Genomic DNA, 21,143 nt, shown 5'->3' on the forward strand with positions numbered 1-21,143 from the left:
AGGCTGAGATTAAGTCGAGGCTGACACCGAGGTTCGATCGGGTGTTGTGGGTGAACTTGTTTCAATAACTTCACAAAGATGCTCGATAGTAAAAGAGGACGCATTGGAGCTCGTTTATTGGGAAAATACCATTCATGAATGACGAGATGTATTCGTAGGCAGCAATAGATGAGGGGGGTGTGATGTGGCAGATACGAGGCTATGCTCATGGCCGTTCCCCATTCGCCAACATCGTGGGAAAGAGCGCCTATGACGCTGGAGGCGGAATGAGATGGTCACTGCAACCAAATTCAGACCGACATGAATATTTGGGTTATTTGAAGAATTACTATGCGAAGAATCGCTCATAAACCGAATCATGCCGTGTTGTTCTTGTCAGGCTATGAATTCACAGCTCGTGCCAAAGCAGCGGCATCGCATCATCGCAGAGCATCTTGCTTAGCTGAATCCAGAGAGCGTTCCTACAGCCCGTGGGTGAGGATGCTAGTAATGTCGTGAGGACTAGTGTTGATAGTTAGTCACTAGAAACAGATGTAAAGTTGGTGTCCTTCCAGCCAAAGACGGACGTTCCGGGCGCCCCTTGTATATTTTAGCCTAGTCTCATCAATCGCTACATGTAGGATGTACACAATGCGTATCGCCCTGACGTTTATGGCCCCCATCTCAACAAACCATCCAGCATCAGCGCGTGTACGAACCCAACTTTAGGTCCAGTCGTGGCTAGAGACGGATAGGTTTGAGCGAACGACTCGGCAGCCGCCCGCTCTTCGCAGTGCAGGATCTGGGATCAGGGCAGGTCTGCATCCGGTTAGCGCCACCCATGTACGTCACGGCAAGTCGCGTCGATTGGGTACGTAAGGAGAAGTCGCACGTCGAAACACCGACTTTTCACACTCCACCTAGGCACTATGGCCAATGCCATAACATACAGAGCCACTGCTAATACGACGCCGGCACTCTTGCTCTCGTGTATCCATCACCCGAAAACGCGTTCGTTGAGAAACTGGGATCACGCGCCTCACCTCAGATAGGCATGAGTGCGCCGAGCCGTCCACGGGGATTGAATTGATGGTTCCATGCGCGTCTCTTCCCCATGTTCTCTCCTATCCTTATGAGCTCCCTCCATCCGCCCATCTTCATCACCAGCCGTCTCGAAGGATTCGTGCAGCGGTTGAGAGTTGATAATTCAAGGTACAAGGTCTGCGATTCGGGCCTTTTGCGGAGCATTTCGCAAGCGAGGCGCGACTAACGCAGGTTCGCCAGCGACGCGCTACCCGAACCCCCTACCGACAACGAGTCCATCAGCCGTCGCGGCTAGCAGCCTCACGGCACGCTGGCCGGGCATGGAGAACTGTGCAGAAGCTAAGAAGAAGAGAGAGCCGATCTTTCCAGATGATGCACTCCCGACATCGCGGCACCTCCCAGTATCATGACAAGAAACATCGCACGATCACCAATGGATCTATCCTGCACTGCGCGATGTATCAGAATGTCAATACCCCTACAGCTCAACAGGGCCATTCCATGGACGGCGAGTACGCGAGTGTCAGTCGCGAAGATTTCGAATCCTTCAGGGTCCATCTATAGGAGCCGTTCAGGAGCCAGGCACGTAACAGCACCCAGCAATATGGTCCAGCCGTGCCACATTCACCGGTTCCACATCGTCAGGCGACCCACGCCATATCTAACCTCGACACGGGAACGAACGTCGGGTGAGGGTCGCCGTACTTTCCTAGCAGCGTCCTAGATTACGCCCCAGAAGCTATGCCAGAATGCGACAAAAATCTGTCTCGTGCGGGTCTTTCTGGCGGCTTGTGCTCGACACAGCTGTCAGATTATTTGTTGGACTGATGTGGATACTCGAGAAACCCGGAAGATCAACGATAACAGGTTGATATGCGTCCAATTCTTTCCCTTCTTGAAACCAGGTCGGCTTGTTGCCTCCGCTTGGGTCTGCTTCACAACTATTCGCAATGTCCTGAAGCATATGCATCTTTGCATCGCATCCTGATGTGTTTCCACATGTTCCCTCCTTAGTCCTTCTTTTGCATCTTTTCTGCATACTTCATCCCTTCGCTCCCCACTTCGCGCTCTGGGAAGCCGTGGCTATCAGCGTAAGGGTATCAACATGACTTACTACGGCGACAACGCTCCTGAGCTTGCTGCTTCAGTCATCGCGCTGGCAGTTATTGCCTACATTCTTTTCGGATTGCGAGTCTATACGAGACTACACAACAATGCTTGGGGCTTGGATGACTGGAGCATGACAGCTGCAACTGTGAGCCGACCTTACGAATTTCGTACAAGACAACTCAACTGACGAAGATGATACAGGTCCCCTTTACTGGCTTGACGATAGCATGCATTGGGGGCGCCTTCAGCGGAGTCGGGGTCCACGACGATAAGCTCAGCGCAGAAGAGAAAGTCAAAGGGATGGAGGTACGTTTACACCTATTTCTACTCTGTAATTTCTCCATGCTAAACCATGTAGTTCTTCTTCTTCTTCGAGGTCTTCTACTGTGCAGCGATCATCCCTATCAAGATGAGCATCTCGTTCATGCTCATCCGCATCGCATCCCGGAGAAAGGCCTACATCTACAGCTTGTACACTGTCTCAGCCATGTTCATCGTCATGAACTTGATTGCGATGCTGTATATCATCTTCCAGTGCGCACCAGTGTCGTACGCTTGGGATACCTCGACCCCTGGGGGAAAGTGCAACCCAGCGCAAACACTGGCCGACATATACTACGCGACGACTGCAGTCAACATTGCGACGGATTGGTTTTGCGCACTCCTACCCATACCGCTGCTCTGGAACGTACAGTTGAACCGTAATGCTAAGCTTTCGGTCGGCGTGATTCTCGGTCTCGGTGCATTGTAAGTTTCGCTTATCTCTTGGGAACCAGATCACCATCTAATGCGCCACAGAGCAAGTCTTTCAGCATGCATTCGTCTTGTCTACACTGTTAATCTGACCAATGCGACCGACTACCTTCGTAAGTTCCCATATCCTTCTGCTCTCACCAAGCAAACGTACTGATCAGTCCTGCAGATGGTGTATCTAAGGTGATCCTCTGGGGTTACGCCGAGAATGGCGTCGGCATGATCGTAGGATGCGTCGCCACACTTCGTCCCCTCCTCCAGCGCGTACTCAAACTCGGAAGCAGCGGTAGCTCACATCCCCACACGCCTGCAGCAGGCTATGCGAAACGACCGGTCATAAAGAGTCGTCTGAGTGGAAGAGACGAAGAGTGGGTTGCCCTGGAAGATGGCCAGATGGTCAATATGGTCCATGGGCAAGGGAGTACCGGGAGTGAGGAATACATCCTGCCTGTGAAAGGCGGAGGCATACAGGTTACCAGAAGCGTCGAGCAACGATCAAGCGCCTTGAAAGACTAGGGGTACACCACCCGCAAAAGCGCAAACCGAAAACAGTCACGAAAGCTACATCACATTAGAGAACTACGAAATAATACATTCAGAACCAATAGACAAATCCAACAACACGCTTCTTCAGATGAAGAGTCAAGCAGGTCTTCGTGCCCACCCTCCAATGTACGGCGACGCCTGCACATGCGCGTCCAAGACCACACAAGCAGCATGCCCAGACTGGGGCCTATGGAGCCGCATGATCGTACCGCGGAGCATCGCGGAATCGCAAAAGCGAAAAAACGGGTCCACACGAATGAGGCGATCCTCCTCAGTCCTGACTCGGCAGCCAGCCCATCAACTCTCCCCATCCAAACACAACTCCAGGCTCCAAAAAAGCAAGCGTTGCCATGTGCCGCTTTGCACTACGGCAATGCCGAACGTGTTTGTCGCGTGGCTTCAACGCTCAGCGCCTAGACGAACGATGACTCGGTTGACTTTCGGGGAAATTGAGGAGCGAGCGCCTGTGGGACTTGGAACGGGCTTGGGCCACGGGTGTTACGGAAGAGCGGCACTGGGGGTCATGGGGGTTGTCTTTGGTTCCGGGCGTGCGCAACGAGCTTACGACGCATCACGATCAGGAGAGGAATTTAACACCCACCGATGATGGTAGAAGTAAAAAGCCTCGAAACCTATATTGCGTTTGGATTTTACCAGCACGCATTTCGATATTAACGCAGACTGCAGAGCCGCCTCCCTTCAGTTCCTTCTTCTCCCGACACCCGCGCATTGCCCAGGTATGCTCGCGCCAATGTGATCGGCAATTGTCGTAGCAATCGCCTATTTTGCGTATTCTGGGAATAGTTGTTCGGACAAAGGGGCGCTGCGACAATGCGTCGAGCGATTCGTAGAGGCTGCGTGGTGCATCGCTCAAGCCGAAGTAAAGATGTCTGAGGAGGGTGCAGGTGGTGTACTGTACCCGCGAAGCAGCCCCACTGTGTCGCGTGTCAGCGTCGGTGCATGTACTTCACGTGGAGGTACTGTATATGCGCTGCACGGGTTAGACTTTTGGTTCGCAACGAACTCCTAACAGAGATGGAAGTATAGTTGTCTTTTTCTTGACCAACACGTCAATGATTGGCTGAGTAGCGGTGGTTCTGACCATGCAGTCAGCAATCCTACGGTTTGCAATACGCCTTGCCAACGCCTTGATTATCCGCAACATATGTCGTAGGTATAAAGATGACTTCGAAATCATTGCTCATGTTGATAACTGGTGGTCCGAAAGTGAAGCCATCGTCATCATGACAGACTTCGAAAAGGCATACGAAAAGGCGGTTGCAGACAAGATTCTTCCTGGATACGCTCTTCTTGCAGGCGACAGGAACGGTCCGTAATCATCCTCGGCACAAAGCAACAGCCATCTAACGATAGAGCAGGTAACGTCCTGTACTCTGGAGCGAAAGGTGTTCAGTCACTTGCGGAAGGCTCGACACGCTCTTTCCAACTCGATACGATATGCGGAATCGCATCAATGACAAAGCTCATGACTGCAGTAGCAGCCTTGAGGTGCGTCGAGGAAGGGCTAATCACGCTTGATGAAGACGTGGTCAGATACTTGCCTAGTATTGGAAAGTACGGCATTATGACGAGCTTCGACGAAAAGACGAATGAGGCGGTCACTGTGCCTAACACCACGCCGATCACCCTGAGGCAAGCGTTGTACTAATGCACTAGCTGATGGGAAACTGACCGGAACAGGATGCTTCTGAGTCACACGAATGGCCACGAGTATGACTGGCTCAACCCTGATTTGACGAAGTGGCGTGCAAGCCGCGGAGAGACCCCGTCTTGTGGGCCGACTGTTGAGGAAAAACATACCCTGCCGCTTCTCTACGAACCAGGCACCAGTTTCAAATACGGCCCGGGATCGGACTGGGCAGGCAAGGTCATCGAGAAAGTGTCGGGGAACAGACTCGATGCCGTCATGAAGGAGAAGATCTGGGATCCTCTCGGCATAGACGACATCAGCTTTTTCCCAAAGGAGAGATCCGATATGAAAGATCGCATGGCAAACATCAGCACGCTGAATGAGCAGGGTGAGGGGCCAGCAACAGATGTCGGTGGGTTCGACGTCTTCGTCGATGCCACAGACTGCCTGGGAGGTGTTGGTGCTTTCGCGAGCGCAGAAGCTTACTTTACCTTTCTTGAATCCGTATTGAAGCGCGACTCGAGGCTTTTGAACAACGACTCTTGGGACGAGCTTTTCAAACCGCAGCTCGATAAGAGATGCAAGAAGGAGCTGAACGACTACCTCAAGTCTTCACCTCTACACACGCAGCTCCTAGGTATGGGGTTGCCTGCAGATGTCGAGAAGCAATGGTCGTTCGCTGGAATGATAGCCGAGCAAGGCCAGGAAGGACGTATGAATGCTGGGACAGTCTGCTGGGGCGGCGTTCCTAGTTTGACCTGGTATCTCGACTTCGAAGCTGGGGTCTGCGGTGTGGCGTTCTGCCAGGTCATCCCGCCGATGAGCCCGCGCATATTGAAGCTGCATGAATTGTTTCAAAGGGCAATGTATGAGAGGTCGGCCGCCTGATAAGTTGGGATAAGTATGTTGGATGAGGGGTTGAGTGGCACGGTGGACTGTCGAGGATGCGATGGAGGCAATATATGGTCTGTGCGCTTATCGATAGGCAGGTAAACATGATTGTCCCTTCCCAGCTAATCCCAAGGATTCAATCCATCTTCTCTTTCTACGAAATCCCCTTCAGCAGATCCGACATTGAGCTTTCAGTGTACAGTGACATCAGTGTCACTTCAAGGCTTGGCAGGATGCATAGTTCGAGGCGTTCCCCGCATTACGGACTCAATTGGGGCACGGCTCTGCCAAGCGCTTGCTGCCTGTTGCCTGCCTCACTGCCTACCACTGGCCAGAATTGCACTCAGTATGCGGCAGTGCAATTCCATCACTATATAGTCGAACAAGTCCCCCTCTTATCGAGTGAGCAGAATCACCTTCTCAGTGGTTTTCTTTTACCACTCCTAGCGACCACCACCAAAGCCTATCGTCACACGCCCTTTCCTCATCAATCCTCGAACGTACTACCACTCATCCAGCTTATCCATCTGACATAGTCTTCTGAGACTCAGCCATGGCGACATCGTCCGGTAGTGTGTTCGGGGCGACGCTCAAGACCATCACGACCACCAAGCTCGAAGAGCTTGCGAAGCAGCGCGCAGTATTTGAAGAAGAGTATGCTGCACTCATCACAGACGCGAAAGCCGAAGCAGACCCACTGAAGCGCGTATGTCTTCTTCTCGATGGCTCGAAAACTTGTTTGGGCTTCCAGACGGAGAAGAAAACCAAAGATGGGCGAGTCGGTCGAGTTATCAGCGGAACATCCAGGAACCTTCGTCTCGAGACTGATCTCAAGAATCTCGATCGCTTCGTTGAACAGGCCCGCTTTGATCCTTCTGTTTCGAACAAAGTCCTCTCAGACTGGGAAAAGACACTGTTGCGGTATCTTTCCGTTCAGTCGACCAAGTACCAGTACGCCGACCTCTACGGCAAGCTCGTCACTGAATGGCTTTCTTCTGAAAAGTCTGCAACAGACGATGGCGATGTCGAAATGGGTGAGAGCTTCGAAGAAGTGCCTGGTGCCAAAAAGCTGGCGTCCCGCGCCGCATGGGAGAAAGACGTCTTCCAAGCGGCCGAAGTAGACGAGCAAGCACTGAGGTCGTATCTTGATGAGTTGTTCCAGGCGAACAAGAAAGACAGCTCCGCTGCCATTCGCGAGCTTCGCAAGACAGTGGAGAACTTCGAGGCTAATCTGAACTATTCGACACCGTTCGACCCCCACAGCCTTCGCTCGACCATTGAAGGTCTTCTGAATTCTGATCTGCTTTCGAACGAGAAGCGAGAAGCGCTCAGAGACTTTCTCGATAATGGTAAGTACCCGTATTGTGTGAAAGTAGCCAGTAGCTAACAGTACCGTAGATGTGATACTCGCGGAACTGTGCGACATTCTCAACGTGCGCATGGCATCTCTCGATCGCTGGTCTTGGGGACCGTATGTTCTACTAGAGCAGCGAAGGAAGATCAATGGCGACTTCTCTATCCATTTCGATCCGGACCTTCTTCAGGCAATCTTCCTCCATTACGTCGGTGTGAAATGGTAAGTTGATTTCATCGCAAGACATGAACCCGCAAGTTCTGACTGCAGAACTTCTAGGTCCGTCTTCTTCAAGTCCGCATTCTTGGATATGCACAAGCATCAAGCTTGGCCGAGAAACTACACAGAGGTTCCGAAAGATGACCGTTTGCGCCGATCGTACTTCCTGGGTGATAAGGGTGCGAGTACCCAGTCCAGTGTTGAGAAGAAGCGGATGAGTATGCACCACAATCGGTATCTCGCCCACCAATTGCTGGACTACCCCACGCAGCGACTCGAGGCCGTAGATGGCGAAGAGGAGGCAGAGTATGGAGACTACGTAGCCAAGAAGCGCCGGAATAACGGACAGCCGGATGGGGCTCGAATGCGAGTTCAGTCTATGTCGTTACCAGCTCGGCAGCAATCGGTACAGCAACCAAGTGGGGGACGTACGAAGCAGACAGCAAGAATAGCTTCTCAAGGTGCCGGCTTGTTCGGGGCTGCTGCACCCAACCAACGTGCTGGCGGGGGTTACGCGAGCGCCGAGGTCGACGAGGGAATAGAGGACGACAGGGACTCGTACGACCGCGACGATGAAGACTACCGACGCCGATCCAAGAAACCCATGGAAGCAAAGCAAGGCCTACTTCATCTTTTGTCCACCGAGATTGTTCTGAACACAAGACTGCACGGGGAACTGACTTGCTTCTCTACGACTTTTGACTCGTGGAATCCACTACTGCCACATCAGACCATTTATACGGTCCTAGACTTCCTTGGCGTCTCGGATAGGTGGAAGAAGTTCTTCGAGCGATACCTTCAGGCACCTCTGAAGTTCAATGATGACCCATCCGCTGAGCCGCGTTTACGCTGTCGAGGCATGCCAGGCTCACACGCTCTGAGCGATACTTTGGGGGAGGCAGTGTTATTCTGCTTGGATTACGCGGCGAACCAAGCCGCCGGCGGGCCAGATCTATACCGTCTTGGTGATAACGTCTGGTTCTGGCACAGAGACTACAACACGTGTGCCAAAGCCTGGGCAAGTATCGTCAAATTTGCAGAAGTTACGGGAACCAAGGTCAGTCTCCTAATGAACTCTGCCCACGTTGATTCGACTGACGATAATTCTAGCTTGACCACAAGAAGACAGGCAGTGTTCGCATCTCACGCGACTCCGATGCTGAGATTGACGATCGACTTCCGGAAGGTGAGATTCGATGGGGATTCTTGCAGCTCGATCCAAAGAGTGGCCAGTTCAAGATCGATCAAAAGATGGTTGATGGTCATGTGGAAGAGTTGCGTACGCAACTGCAAGGCAAGATGAAAAGCGTCATCGACTATATTCAGGTCTGGGTAAGTAATTTAACTCTCTCAATGCCATATCAGCATAGCTAACCACTGAGAACAGAACTCGTATGCGGCTACCTTCTTCAGCTCTAACTTCGGGACATCCTCCAACTGCTTCGGTCGCGAACATGTCGATATGATGCTCGCCACCCATCGCCATATCCAAGATAGCATTTTCCCCGATGGCAGTATCGTACAGCATCTCAAGACGATGATCAAAGAGCGTTTCTCTGTTGGAGATGTGCCAGACGGATTCCTCTTCTTCCCGGTCGAGCTTGGAGGTCTTGATCTGAAGTCTCCATTCGTTGGACTCTTGCAGATCCGAGACTCAGTCAAAGAGAACCCGTATGATTTGTTGGATGAGTACGAAGAGAACTTGCACGATGATTACATCACTATAAAGCGCGCGTTTGACAAGGGTATCCGGCATAATGTGCGCCGCAGTTTCCAAGACGCGAACTGGAAGCCTGACGACCCCAACACATTCTTATCCTTCGAGGAGTTCACTAAGTATCCCGAGACGTTCGCTCCCATGGGTAAGGCGAACTTGACGGAGGTCTACAAGACGCTGCTTGAGCGCCCAAAAGAAAAGCCCATCGACGAAAGTGAACAGGTCCTGCAAGCGCTGGAGCAGCTCGAGGACCGTTCTGACAATTTACGTGGAATCACCGCACACTGGTATACTATGGATGCCTACTGGAAGTGGATCGCACAAATGTACGGCCCGGACATGATTGGTAAGTTCGGTGGCCTGAATGTCGTTGACTTCGGACTGCTGCCGATCGGTATGGTATCCATGTTTCGGCAGAGGCGTACCAAGTGGCAGGGTTGAGCGCAGATGAAGCACTGGAGCTGTTCAGGACTCCTTACGTATGTAGCGCAATGAAATCATTTGGTAAACACGTCAGTCAGGCGACGAACCACACCGACTCGTCAATCTTGTGCAAGGCTGACGTCCACGGGTGCGTCTGGTACCGTGCCCTAGCGTCTTTCCCCGCACCCGCACCTCGGAGATGATCTCGACACTGGTCTTCCTTCTTATATAACCAGGGCAGCGCTACTGTAATTGTAGCTTTGTATATACTGAGACGCATTACCCGCGCAACGTACTTCTACATGGCATAGCCTCTTCATGCGCCTCGTACCCGCGAACATGTTGTACGCCGCCAAAACCTCAACTGGACAACCTCAACGTCCTAAGATCGACTAACAGTAAGTTGCATATCCTCAGTCCAGTTTTTACCAAGCTATCGGAACATGACTACGCATTGCGATGCTTATTCGAACGACTGAGACCCCCTGGTGTTTTTATTATGTCTCACTCAGCGATAAGCATGAGCACCCAAGCCTTCTACAACGCACAATAGCTCAAGAGGGCGATGCGCGAATCAAATGGACATGAAACACAAGAAATGCGCTCCCGATCGTCTAGTAAAGCTGACCGTGTACAGTATAGAGACGTGCCACGGCTCTTGTCCGGTGGAATTGAACACCCCCACAACGCCTCCCGCATCCACACGTCTCCATTGATGCCCCCGAAAGTCTCAGCAGAAACTGCGCGACCTTTCCTTCTCCAGTGGGAAGGCACTACGAGTTCTCTAGACTGACGCTATGGAGCGACTACCCGACAGGCGGCCACACCGTGTCCCGGGTGGTGTTCATGCAAGCTGTCAACAAGGAACCAACCAGCCAAAGGCGACTTTCTGACGGCCCCAACGATGCGCATCACTTATTGTTCTGCGCATTTATTATATAAATTATATATAATTACTAATTATTTTTTAGTATTAAAATTAGTAGTATAGTATTATAATATTACTTTTTAGATAAGTAGATAGTACCTAGTACTATAAAATAGTAAGAAAATTTAGTTAATAACTATAGTATAGTAGTAACTTAGATAGTTATAATAACTATAAGTAAAGTTTTAGAAAGCTTATAAGTAGTATAAAATCTTATTTTACTACTCTTAGCTATTTTTATTAACTTTTTCTATATTTCTAAATATAATTATTTTCTTAACTATATAACTTTTCTTTATCTAACTTAGCGTTAACTATATTAAAGCTAATTTTATTAGCCTAAAGAGTAAGTTATAAAGTAAAAGCCTTTACGTAAGAGTTTATACTAATACTAATATTTTACTTACTAATCTTACTTTTATATAGTAGATTATTATATTTTTAAAATACTATACTAGTATATAGAGTATATATTTAGTATAATACTAATATTAATATTTATATATAAGTATATTTTATTTTAAAATAAATTAAATTTAGGCTAAAATTATAGTTTTTAAAGCTTTAGTATAGAAAATTTAGTAGCTAACTTAGGTAGACTAGAACTATCTTAATAATATAAGAAAGAATTATATTTTTATAATTAAGTAATATATACTACTATAAGTAGGTATATAGTACTTTATACCTAATTTTACAGACTCTGTTTAGTAAAAAAATATTAAAAAACACCTAGCTTATTATCTTAGAACTACTAGAAGATTTTAAAATTTTAATATATTTAGTATATATTACTATTAGTACTAAAGCTTCTATATAGACTAAGACTATATACTTATTTATATAACTTCTAGAAGCTTAGATAGTATTTAAAAACTATATAATATAGTAGTAATAGAAATACTATAATAGGCTTTATAGTATATATTCTTTAATAACTATAATATAATAACTATTCTCTTATAGCCTAGGTCTTAATAGAAGTAATAGTACTTTATTATAGCTACTATTTAATAAATAGTATTTTACTATATAAAATAAGCTATAAATACTATATTTTTATTATCTTAGCTTTTATTACTCTTATAAAGTATTTTAGCTAAGGCGTTTTTTTACTAAAGTATAGTATTTTTAAGAGCTAAAAAAAGCTATAAACTTAATATTAATTTTACTTTATATACTTAGTTATAAATATAAATAGTATAGGTAATTAAGTATCTTTTAGTAAGATTCTAAATAGAATACTTTTTTTATTACTTTAAAGGTAGGCTATCTCTACTAAAGAGCTTATATATCTTACTAATAAGCTTTTTAAAAGTAAGACTAAAAAAAAGAATAATAAAAGGTTTTACGCTAGTTATATATATAATAAAAATAATAGAAATAAAAGTAAAAGAAATAAGTATAATAGAAATATTAATAGGTCTAGCCTATAGCTTTATACTAGTAAAGTAGCTCTTTAGAGCGCTTATAATAGTTTTTAGTATAGTATAAATAAAGTAGTTTATAATAGTCTTTATAATAGCTTCTAAAATAATAACTTTAAAAAAACTTATAAAAGTAGTAGCGCGTTTAAAAGAAAAGTAATTAATATAGTAATAATAAAGAGGCTTAATTAAGCTTTAGTTAGTGTTATAGATTAAACCTGCAATCTCTACCTAATTAGGCCTAGCTCTATATTAGGCAAGAAACTTTAAAACGCTGCCTATACAGCTCTCTCTTTTCTATAACATAGTATCTTACTAGTAATATAATTTTAACTTAATATACCTATTACACTATACTACGTTTAAAGCCTATCTATACCTAGCTTCTATACTCTACTCTATTAAGTTGTATTGCAATTAGTTATAATAATAATAACTGCGCATAATTTGTACTAGCTAAAGAAGCTCTAACGCTATAGCAATTGCTATTACACTTAGTGCATAAATTAAATATATATACTCTTTTAGAAATAACGCTATAGAGTGTAGTACTAGTAATAATAAGCTTATAGAGCTCTGCTATATAACTATAGAGTAGAACTTATAAGCTAGTTAGTTAGGTACTACTAAGAGTATACTAAAGTTATAGAGCTGTAAAGATATAAGAGAGGCCTAGATTAGAGCCTGCTAGAAGCCTACTACTACAATAGTTAGTATTTATTAATAGAGAATATTATTATAGAGAGTGTTAGGCTTAGTTATATAAATAATATTAGATTATAGAGTTAGTAGAGAACTAGCTTATTCTACTAGTAAATAGAAGGTAGTAAATATTAAGTAAGCAGACGTAGTATACGCTATTAATAACGTAACTCTATAACACTATTACATCTATATTCTATATACATACTTATTATTACTATAGTGTTTACTAGCAGCTTTAACGCGCCTAGCGCCTTCTTTAGAAGTAGCGCCTTTAGCAATACCTTTGCAAATATATAGTCTTAGACTATTATAGATAACTCTTAAGGTATATACTCTCTACTATTACCTAATTAGTAACGTAAAAGCTTATTTCTTTAGTTTTACGCGTAACTCTTCTAGCTAGTAGATTTAGATAGTAGTTGCTAAGAACCTATAATTCTAGATAATAACGCTAAGAATACCTACATCTACCTTAAATTTAGTAACGTTACTATTAAGAGCTTGTAGAATAACACTTACTAAATACGCGTCTTGTTCTATAACTCTAATAGCAATCTCTATAACTAGATTAAACTCTAGTAATATAATAACAGCTCTAATAACAGAGTAAGTGTTTTATTATATATAATCTAGGTAGATTAAGACTACTCTATTAGTAATAGTAAGTACTATAGCGTTATTACTTCTACTATTACTAATATATAGAACTTTAGAAAGCAAGCTATAGACTAACTAGTTAACTAGTATTTCTACTTTACTGCGCTTCTTACTACTTTTTACAACGCTGTCTATAATATTAAGAATAAAAGTAGATATATTTAGAAACTTTTAGAAGTAGTTAAATAGTCTTAAGGCGCTGCTATTAATAGCGTTAGTTATAACGCTTACTAAAATAAGTGTAAAGAAGTTAAGCGCTTCTAGAAGACTATAACTTAACTATAGTCTACTAAGGCTAGTAAGCTTACTAGGTACTCTACCTATAAGGTAATAGTTTCTAAGCGTAACGCTGCGCTTCTAGAAGTTAATAAGCTTAAGAAGTAGCTTAAAGGTATAGTTAATTCTATTATCTTTAATAAGCTAAATAATAAGTTTAAGAAGGTAGATAGCAACGCTAATGCGTAGTATAATAAGTACTAAGGCAAGATTAAGAAGTATAATCTTATATCTAATACACTTAATAAGCTGCGTAAGGCTAAGAATTAGAATATTATCTACCTTTAGTAATAACTTAACTAAGTAATACTTAACCTGCAGAGCGCGTAGCGTAAGAATAAGAACTACTTTACTAAGCTCTAGCACTATAAGCCTAGTTATAAGCTATACTTATTTCTATAGCGCAAGCGCTACTAACCTAACTCTTACTAGAATAAGTTAGGTTAGTTAGAGCGTCTAGACCTCTACTAAGAGCGTTCTAACACCTACTATAGATAAGATAATAATAATTAACGTACTTGCTAGAGCATCTCTCTACTGCGTAACTCTTAAGACGCTTAGATAGACTATAACTAGTTCTTCTAGAACTTAGGCTAGTTACACTCTCTACTAGCTACCTTTCTACTATAGGCGCTAAATCTATATAGGTCTGCTCTACTAGGTTCTAATACTTTCTTTCTACTGCTACTAATAGTAGCTTTAGGTCTGCTAGGTAGCGTATATTCTCTAGAGATAGCGCTAACCTTATATAAGATGCCTAATATTACTAAGTTTTATAGTAACGCTAACTAGAACTATAAGTAATAGTGTAAGATAGCTATTAATAAGTGCGCTATAATACCTAATAAAGCTCTCTGTATTATCTACTTAAAGTAGTATATTATAGGTAACGTCTAGCCTATTATTAAGAAGATAAAAGCTACTATGTATATAGATTACCTTAACACGCTAGATAGAACTTATCTTACTTATAACTAGTTTAGTAAGGCTAAGACTACTTTTATAGATAATAGCCTATAATAGAAATAAGGCAAGACGTTTGCTATATAGTAGGTGTAGTTTCTAGAAGTTACTAATATACTCTATATATATCTATAGTGTACCTTAATTAAGAAAGTATATAGCCTAATAAATACACGCCTTAGAAATGCTATAGTAATAGTTTCTAATAACTATAAAACTTTAGGTAAGTTTTTCTACTACGTGTAAAGTATTAATAAAGCCTTATAAGACGTCTACATTAGTAAGGTAGCTACTATATTCTCTATAACTGCAAAGCCTTATTAATAAGCTTCTAGTAACTACTTCTCTAAGTAAAAGTAGTAGTTAAACTATTATACTAAGCGTAAGGTTTAGAACGCGTAGATAGTAGAGAATAAGAAGAAGTATAGAGACTATAACACATGCTACAAGTGTAGTAAGACTAGGTATACTTAGTATAACTAAGACGCGCTCTACTATAGTAAGTCTATTACTCTATCTAGTAAGATCTCTTTTTTTACTACGCTTTATATTAATAATAATAATACACTAAACAAGGTTAACAATATAGTAGATAATAATAAGACTAAGAAGAAGAATTTTTAGATACTTCTAATTAAAATTACAAATAAAAGTAGAACTAGTAAATATTAGCTAAGGCCTTATAGCGCTGCGTCTAGTAAAGTAAGGTCTAGAAGCTAGCTGCTGCTTTCTACACTAATAGCGAGATATAGAAGACATACTATATCTCTACTACTACCTTCTATAGACTCTAGACTAATATTAGCTATTAGCTTAAATTCTATTATAGGCTAAAATAACAAAGTAGTTCTTAGTAGAAGAACGCTACCTTAATAGATACTAGCGCTAGCGCTTGCTTTATTAGTTAGAATTAGATTAAGTAGTAATAATATACTACGTTTACTGTCTCTAAGCTAATCTAGCTTACTCTAGCTAATAGCAAGAAAGTTGCCTACTTTACATACGCTGCTAATATTACTATTAAATATAGAAATTATATTACTACTGCTCTCTATTATATTATAAATATAGAGAAGTATAACGTTATTCTAGATATAAATTAGATAGACTTCTATTACTCTATTCTTAGGTTTAGATTATTCTACTCTATAATATTTAACTATAAGAACTATAAGGTAAATTGCCTTAAGAATAGCCTTTAGAATATAGTTTATAAGAACTAACTACTAGAAAGCTTATTATAGAAGGCAGCCTCTAGTAATATATAGTCTAGCAACCTTAAGGTCTTAATAATTAGTATAGAGGTTATGTCTCTTATAGCTATAAAAGATCTAGACTCTATTATATAGCTAGAGCCTTATTACTTTAATAAAGTTAAGTAGTCTAAAAATTCTACTATTAGAGACTATAACCTTACTGCTTTTAAGAAGTAAGTAGCTAGCTTAGCTTTAGTTATGTAAGAAGACTTTAAGCACTATATAGCTAAGATAGAGTAACTATTAATAAGTTAAGAGTAGATTTAGAAGTTAGTTTCTACTTATATTCTTAATAAGTTCTTTAACTTATTTAGTTCTTAACTAGCTAATATTCTCTCTCTAAGACGGCCTAGAGTTAATTACACTATTAATATTAAACCTAGGTCTCTAACACTAAAGCCTTATATATATAGGCTTACTAGAGAGAAACTATTAGCTATAAAGGCCTATATTAATAAAATAATTAGAAAAGAGTTTATATAACTCTCTATATTGCTATATACGTCTCTAGTTCTAGTAGTTAAGAAGCTTTCTAGAGAACTGCGCATATACGTTAACTATTATAGCCTTAACGTAGTAACCTATAAGAACTATAATACCTTTTCTACTATTAAGAAGACTCTTGCTAGAATAGCTAAAGTATAAATTATAATACTTATAGATATTATTACTACCTTTAACTTAGTAAGAGTAAAGAAAGGCTATAAAAAGAAGATAGCTTTTCTTACACGCTATAGACTCTATAAGTACTTAGTAATACTCTTTAGTCTTTATAACGCGCCTAGTACGTTTTAAATATTTATTAATAAAATCTTATATAATTATCTTAATATTATCTATACAGCTTACCTTAATAACGTTCTTATATACTTAGATAATAAGAGTAAGTATAAAGACTATATACTAATAATACTTAGAAAGATTAGTAAAGTAGGTATATTTCTTAACACTTCTAAGTGTTTCTTCTCTACTAAGCGCGTTTAGTATCTTAGCCTTATTCTTACTACTAATAGCTTTAAAATAGATTCTAAAAAGGTGTCTACTATACTTAAGTAGTAGACTCTACGCACTATTAAGAATATATAAGTATTTCTAGAGTTTACTAACTTTTATAGGTAGTTTATTAAGAGCTTCTTATTAATAGCAAGACTATTAACTAAGCTTACTAAGGTTAATAGCAAGAAAGCCTTTTCTCTAGCACTAGACTTAAAGATAGTTACTTTATTTATACGTATAAAGAAAGCCTTCTACACTACTAGTATTCTTGCACACTTTAATACTAACCTAAATACCTAGTTAGAGATAGACGCCTTAGACTTTGTTACTACTACTATACTTTTCTAAATATATAATAGTGTTCTGTGTCTAGTTACTTTTATCTTCTATAAGATAAATTCTACTAAGTATAACTATAAAATATATAATAAGAAGCTTTTTACTATTGTTTAGGCGTTTAAAGAATAGCGTTTTAAGCTTACTAGTATACTTAACTTAGTTAAGGTGTTGTCTAATTATTAAGCACTCTAGACGTTTATAACTAATAAGTAGCTTAATTATTACTAGGCTTGCTAGGCTAAGTTTCTCTTAGAATTTAATTTTAATATTACCTACTAGCCTAGGTAATAGAGTACAAAACCTAATACTCTTACTTAGCGCTCTAGAGATTTGCCTAAAGATACTAATAATAACTATTACTAGCACTAGTAGTAGGTAGTTCTAAAGCTCTACTAGGTTAACCTAAGCTTCTATGTTGCAACGCTTACAAGCTCTTAAGAACCTAATATAAAGTAAGCTCTATTTCTTACCTACTATAAACTACAGCGCGTTTAGCTATCTATCTTAGATATAGCTCTGCGCATGTATAAGAATAGTAAAATAGATACTATTATAGAGTATAGTGCCTTCTATAACACTATATAGCTAGCTTCTACTACTACTATTTGCGATAAAAACTCTACTCTATATAAGAGAGAAGACGCTGTTAAAGAGCTAGACCTAGACGTAGCTTATAATATAAATAACTTAACTAACACTATACGCGCTACTAGCTCTTAGAATATAACGCTGTAAGCTATTATTACTACTAAGTTAAGTAGTTAATAATAGCTTCTAGCTAATATAAGTAACTAAGATTACTATCTTTATATTAAACTAGGTAACTACTCTGTCTATAATAGCTTCTTGTACGTAAGAGGTAAGATGTATATCTCTAACGCTAAGTAACTACAAACCTGCGTCTTAGACTAGGTACACTAATTACTATATATAGAAGGTTATAGTAGTAAGTATAAGACGTACACTAAGGCTATATAATAGTACTATTAGCCTTATATAATATACAACGTTGCCTAATATATACGCGCCTATCTAATATATTATTATATAAAGTTATATTGCAAAGAGAAATAAGAGCTTCTCTATCTCTTACTTATACTAGAAAGGTACTAAAGCTTTATATTAATAGACTATATTACCTACCTTCTACTATATACTAATAATAGTTAGATATATAAGAATATTCTAGTTATAGTTAACTACCTAAGCAAGAAGAAGAAGTTTATTCTAGTAACTAATCTACGCGTTAACACTTTAGTTTAAGCCTTTATTAAGTATATATAGTAAGAGAAAAGCTACCTAGAGTATATTATGTTAGACTAAGGCTCTTAGTTTACTTTATATTTCTAGATCTACCTCTACTAACGTCTAGGTATAAAGCCTAAGCTATTAATAGCTTACTATCTAGAAACTAATAGTTAAACAGAGAACGCTAATACGTACCTTAAGTAGTATCTTTGTATATATATTAACTATAAATAAAATAACTAGACTCTTTTATTACTAATAGCTAAATTTAAAGCTAATACTACTATTAACGTAAGTATAGAAGTCTTTGCTTTTACTATAACTAAAGGCTACAACCTCTAGTCTAGAATAGAGCCTACTTAAGCTCTAGATAGATAACTTACTACGCCTGTACGCTAAGATTATATTAATACTAATAAGTTTATAGAGCGTCTTTATAAGTTATATAACTACTTACACTACTAAATTATCTAGGTATAAGCTAAGTAGGTAGAATACGCAAATAACTATTATATTTCTACACTAGAGTTTAAGGTTAGTAATAAGGTTATAGTTAACTTTTACAACTTATAAATAACTTACCTAAATTAATTACTAGATTTTAAGAACTAGAGCCTCTTTCTAATAACCTACGTTATTAATAATATAGCTTATAAAGTTACTCTTATACTAGGCATATAAGCCTATAACGTATTCTATTTCTAGTTACTATACTACGTAGACGCTAATCTACTACTAGGTTAGACCTAAGATATTAAAAGACTAGTTAAGCTTACTAACTCTAATATTAATAATAACACTAACTACACTATTAAAGCTATACTAGACAGCTGCCTTAATAAATAAGAGAAGAACTCTAGCTATAGTAATACTAAAGGTCTTCTATAATACTATGTATAGTAGGTAGATTATCTAAAAGAACTTAATAACTCTTTCTAGAAGCTGTATATAAACCTAGTAGATTTAGCTAACCTTATTACTAAATACTATTATTACTAGCCTACTAAGCCTAGGCTATATACATAGTTTAGCACGCTAACTAGTAGATAGAACCTTATAATAATAACGCTTTATTAGAATAATAATTAGAACTAATATAGCTACGTAAATAGTACATTATAAGTAGTTACGTAATACTCTATTACAACCTATTACTTACGCGTTAGAAAGGCTATCTTTATATATTATTCTAGTATACAACGCTTAACTTAAACTAATACTTACACTATATAAACTATTATATTATAAGAGACTATAGTGTACTAAGTTATACTAGACGTATTATCTAATAATAGAGCTCTACTACGCTTTATTATGTAATATTAACTTAGAGATTGTAATTCTACTAGACTAGTGTTAAGACAAAGGTAGTAGAACCTATAACAGCGTAATAAAGTAACTAGCGTAGTAAGAACGCTGCGTCTAAAGTAAGCTAATATCTATAAACTTGTTCTACCTTCTACCTTTATAACTACGCCTATCTACTCTTAATATTCTTAACCTCTCTAATAAAGCTGCTTAAGCGCTATAATATAATTATAATTACACTAATAGCTACTATAATAGAGAATAAGAATATAAGAGAGAATAGTAGTAGATTATAAGTAGAAGCGTAGAAGATGCTTTAGCCTATATAGCTTTGCAAAGTAGGTATTTTCTTTATAATTATATTTAGGTATAGTATTTGCTTTTACAATATACTATATTTAGTTTATTTTATAGAGTGTTAGAACTTACTCTAAAAAGAGAGAGAGGTAGTGTTATAGATTAAACCTATAATCTCTACCTAATTAGGCCTAGCTCTATATTAGGTGAGAAACTTTAAAATACTACCTATATAGCTCTCTCTTTTCTGTAACATAGTATCTTACTAGTAATACAATTTTAACTTAATACACCTATTATAGTTAGTAAGGTAATATAACTAGTAATAAAATTAGCTTTAAACTTACTAACGCTAAAAGAACTTATAAAAGAGATATAAGTAGAGATATAGTTAAAGCTTATTTAGTGTACTAGTATAGCTTTAGTATTAGATTTAAGCTACTATTTATATCTTTAATAAGTTTTTAAATCTCTAATTTATTATAAGTAGTAAAATAAGAATAAAAGGTATATATATAGAAGTATAATTTTACTTACTAAAAATTTTAGTATTTTATTACTTTATAATTTATAGCTTTATTAGTTATAAGCTATTAAGAATATATAATTATATTATAATTCTCTCTACTATAAGTAGATATTAGTATTTATAAAATAGTTATTTTACTACTTTAAATTTTAAAAGCTTTAACTACTACGCTAAAAGTAGTAGTACTAAGAACTTAAGCTTTAGTCTACCTAACGCCTATACTTCTAAACATAAGATTTTAACTTTTTTAGAAATACATTTTTTTATATACTAGTAATAGACCTTACTTTTTTTAGACTAGCTTTTACTATAGAATTATTAGTTTACTAATAAATAAGTAGGTATATAGATACTATTAGTATAGATAGGTAGACTAAGTATAAAATTTAATATTACTAGTAATTAGACTAGTAGCTAAATAACCTGTATTAAATAAGACGTTTTACTTAGATATTTAGTTTACTTTTTGTGTTTTTTTGCTCTCTTAGAAGACTAATGCGCATTACTAAGCAATAATATAGGGTTGT

General features: G+C 39.4%; 3 protein-coding genes across 3 annotated transcripts; all 3 read left to right on the forward strand.

Annotated features, from left to right (window-relative positions):
* Nucleotides 1-2,433: 2,433 nt before the first annotated feature.
* J4E92_007176 (uncharacterized protein) lies at nt 2,434-3,402 on the forward strand (the record flags this gene model as incomplete). The annotated part of the gene is made up of 4 exons (XM_051498539.1): nt 2,434-2,439; nt 2,492-2,880; nt 2,932-2,999; nt 3,056-3,402. The coding sequence occupies 4 exons, from the start codon at nt 2,434-2,436 to the stop codon at nt 3,400-3,402; spliced, it is 810 nt and encodes a 269-aa protein (XP_051351473.1).
* A 1,274-nt stretch (nt 3,403-4,676) lies between these two features.
* Nucleotides 4,677-5,971, forward strand: J4E92_007177 (uncharacterized protein; the record flags this gene model as incomplete). The annotated part of the gene is made up of 3 exons (XM_051498540.1): nt 4,677-4,761; nt 4,812-5,091; nt 5,134-5,971. 3 exons carry the CDS (start codon nt 4,677-4,679, stop codon nt 5,969-5,971), a joined length of 1,203 nt encoding a protein of 400 aa, XP_051351474.1.
* Nucleotides 5,972-6,527: 556 nt separating this feature from the next.
* J4E92_007178 (uncharacterized protein) lies at nt 6,528-9,705 on the forward strand (the record flags this gene model as incomplete). The annotated part of the gene is made up of 5 exons (XM_051498541.1): nt 6,528-7,323; nt 7,373-7,550; nt 7,608-8,604; nt 8,658-8,879; nt 8,935-9,705. 5 exons carry the CDS (start codon nt 6,528-6,530, stop codon nt 9,703-9,705), a joined length of 2,964 nt encoding a protein of 987 aa, XP_051351475.1.
* Nucleotides 9,706-21,143: the final 11,438 nt, after the last annotated feature.

Source organism: Alternaria infectoria, assembly GCF_024043175.1.
Source record: "Alternaria infectoria strain BMP 0036 chromosome Unknown scaffold_11, whole genome shotgun sequence".
Lineage (NCBI taxonomy): Eukaryota > Fungi > Ascomycota > Dothideomycetes > Pleosporales > Pleosporaceae > Alternaria > Alternaria infectoria.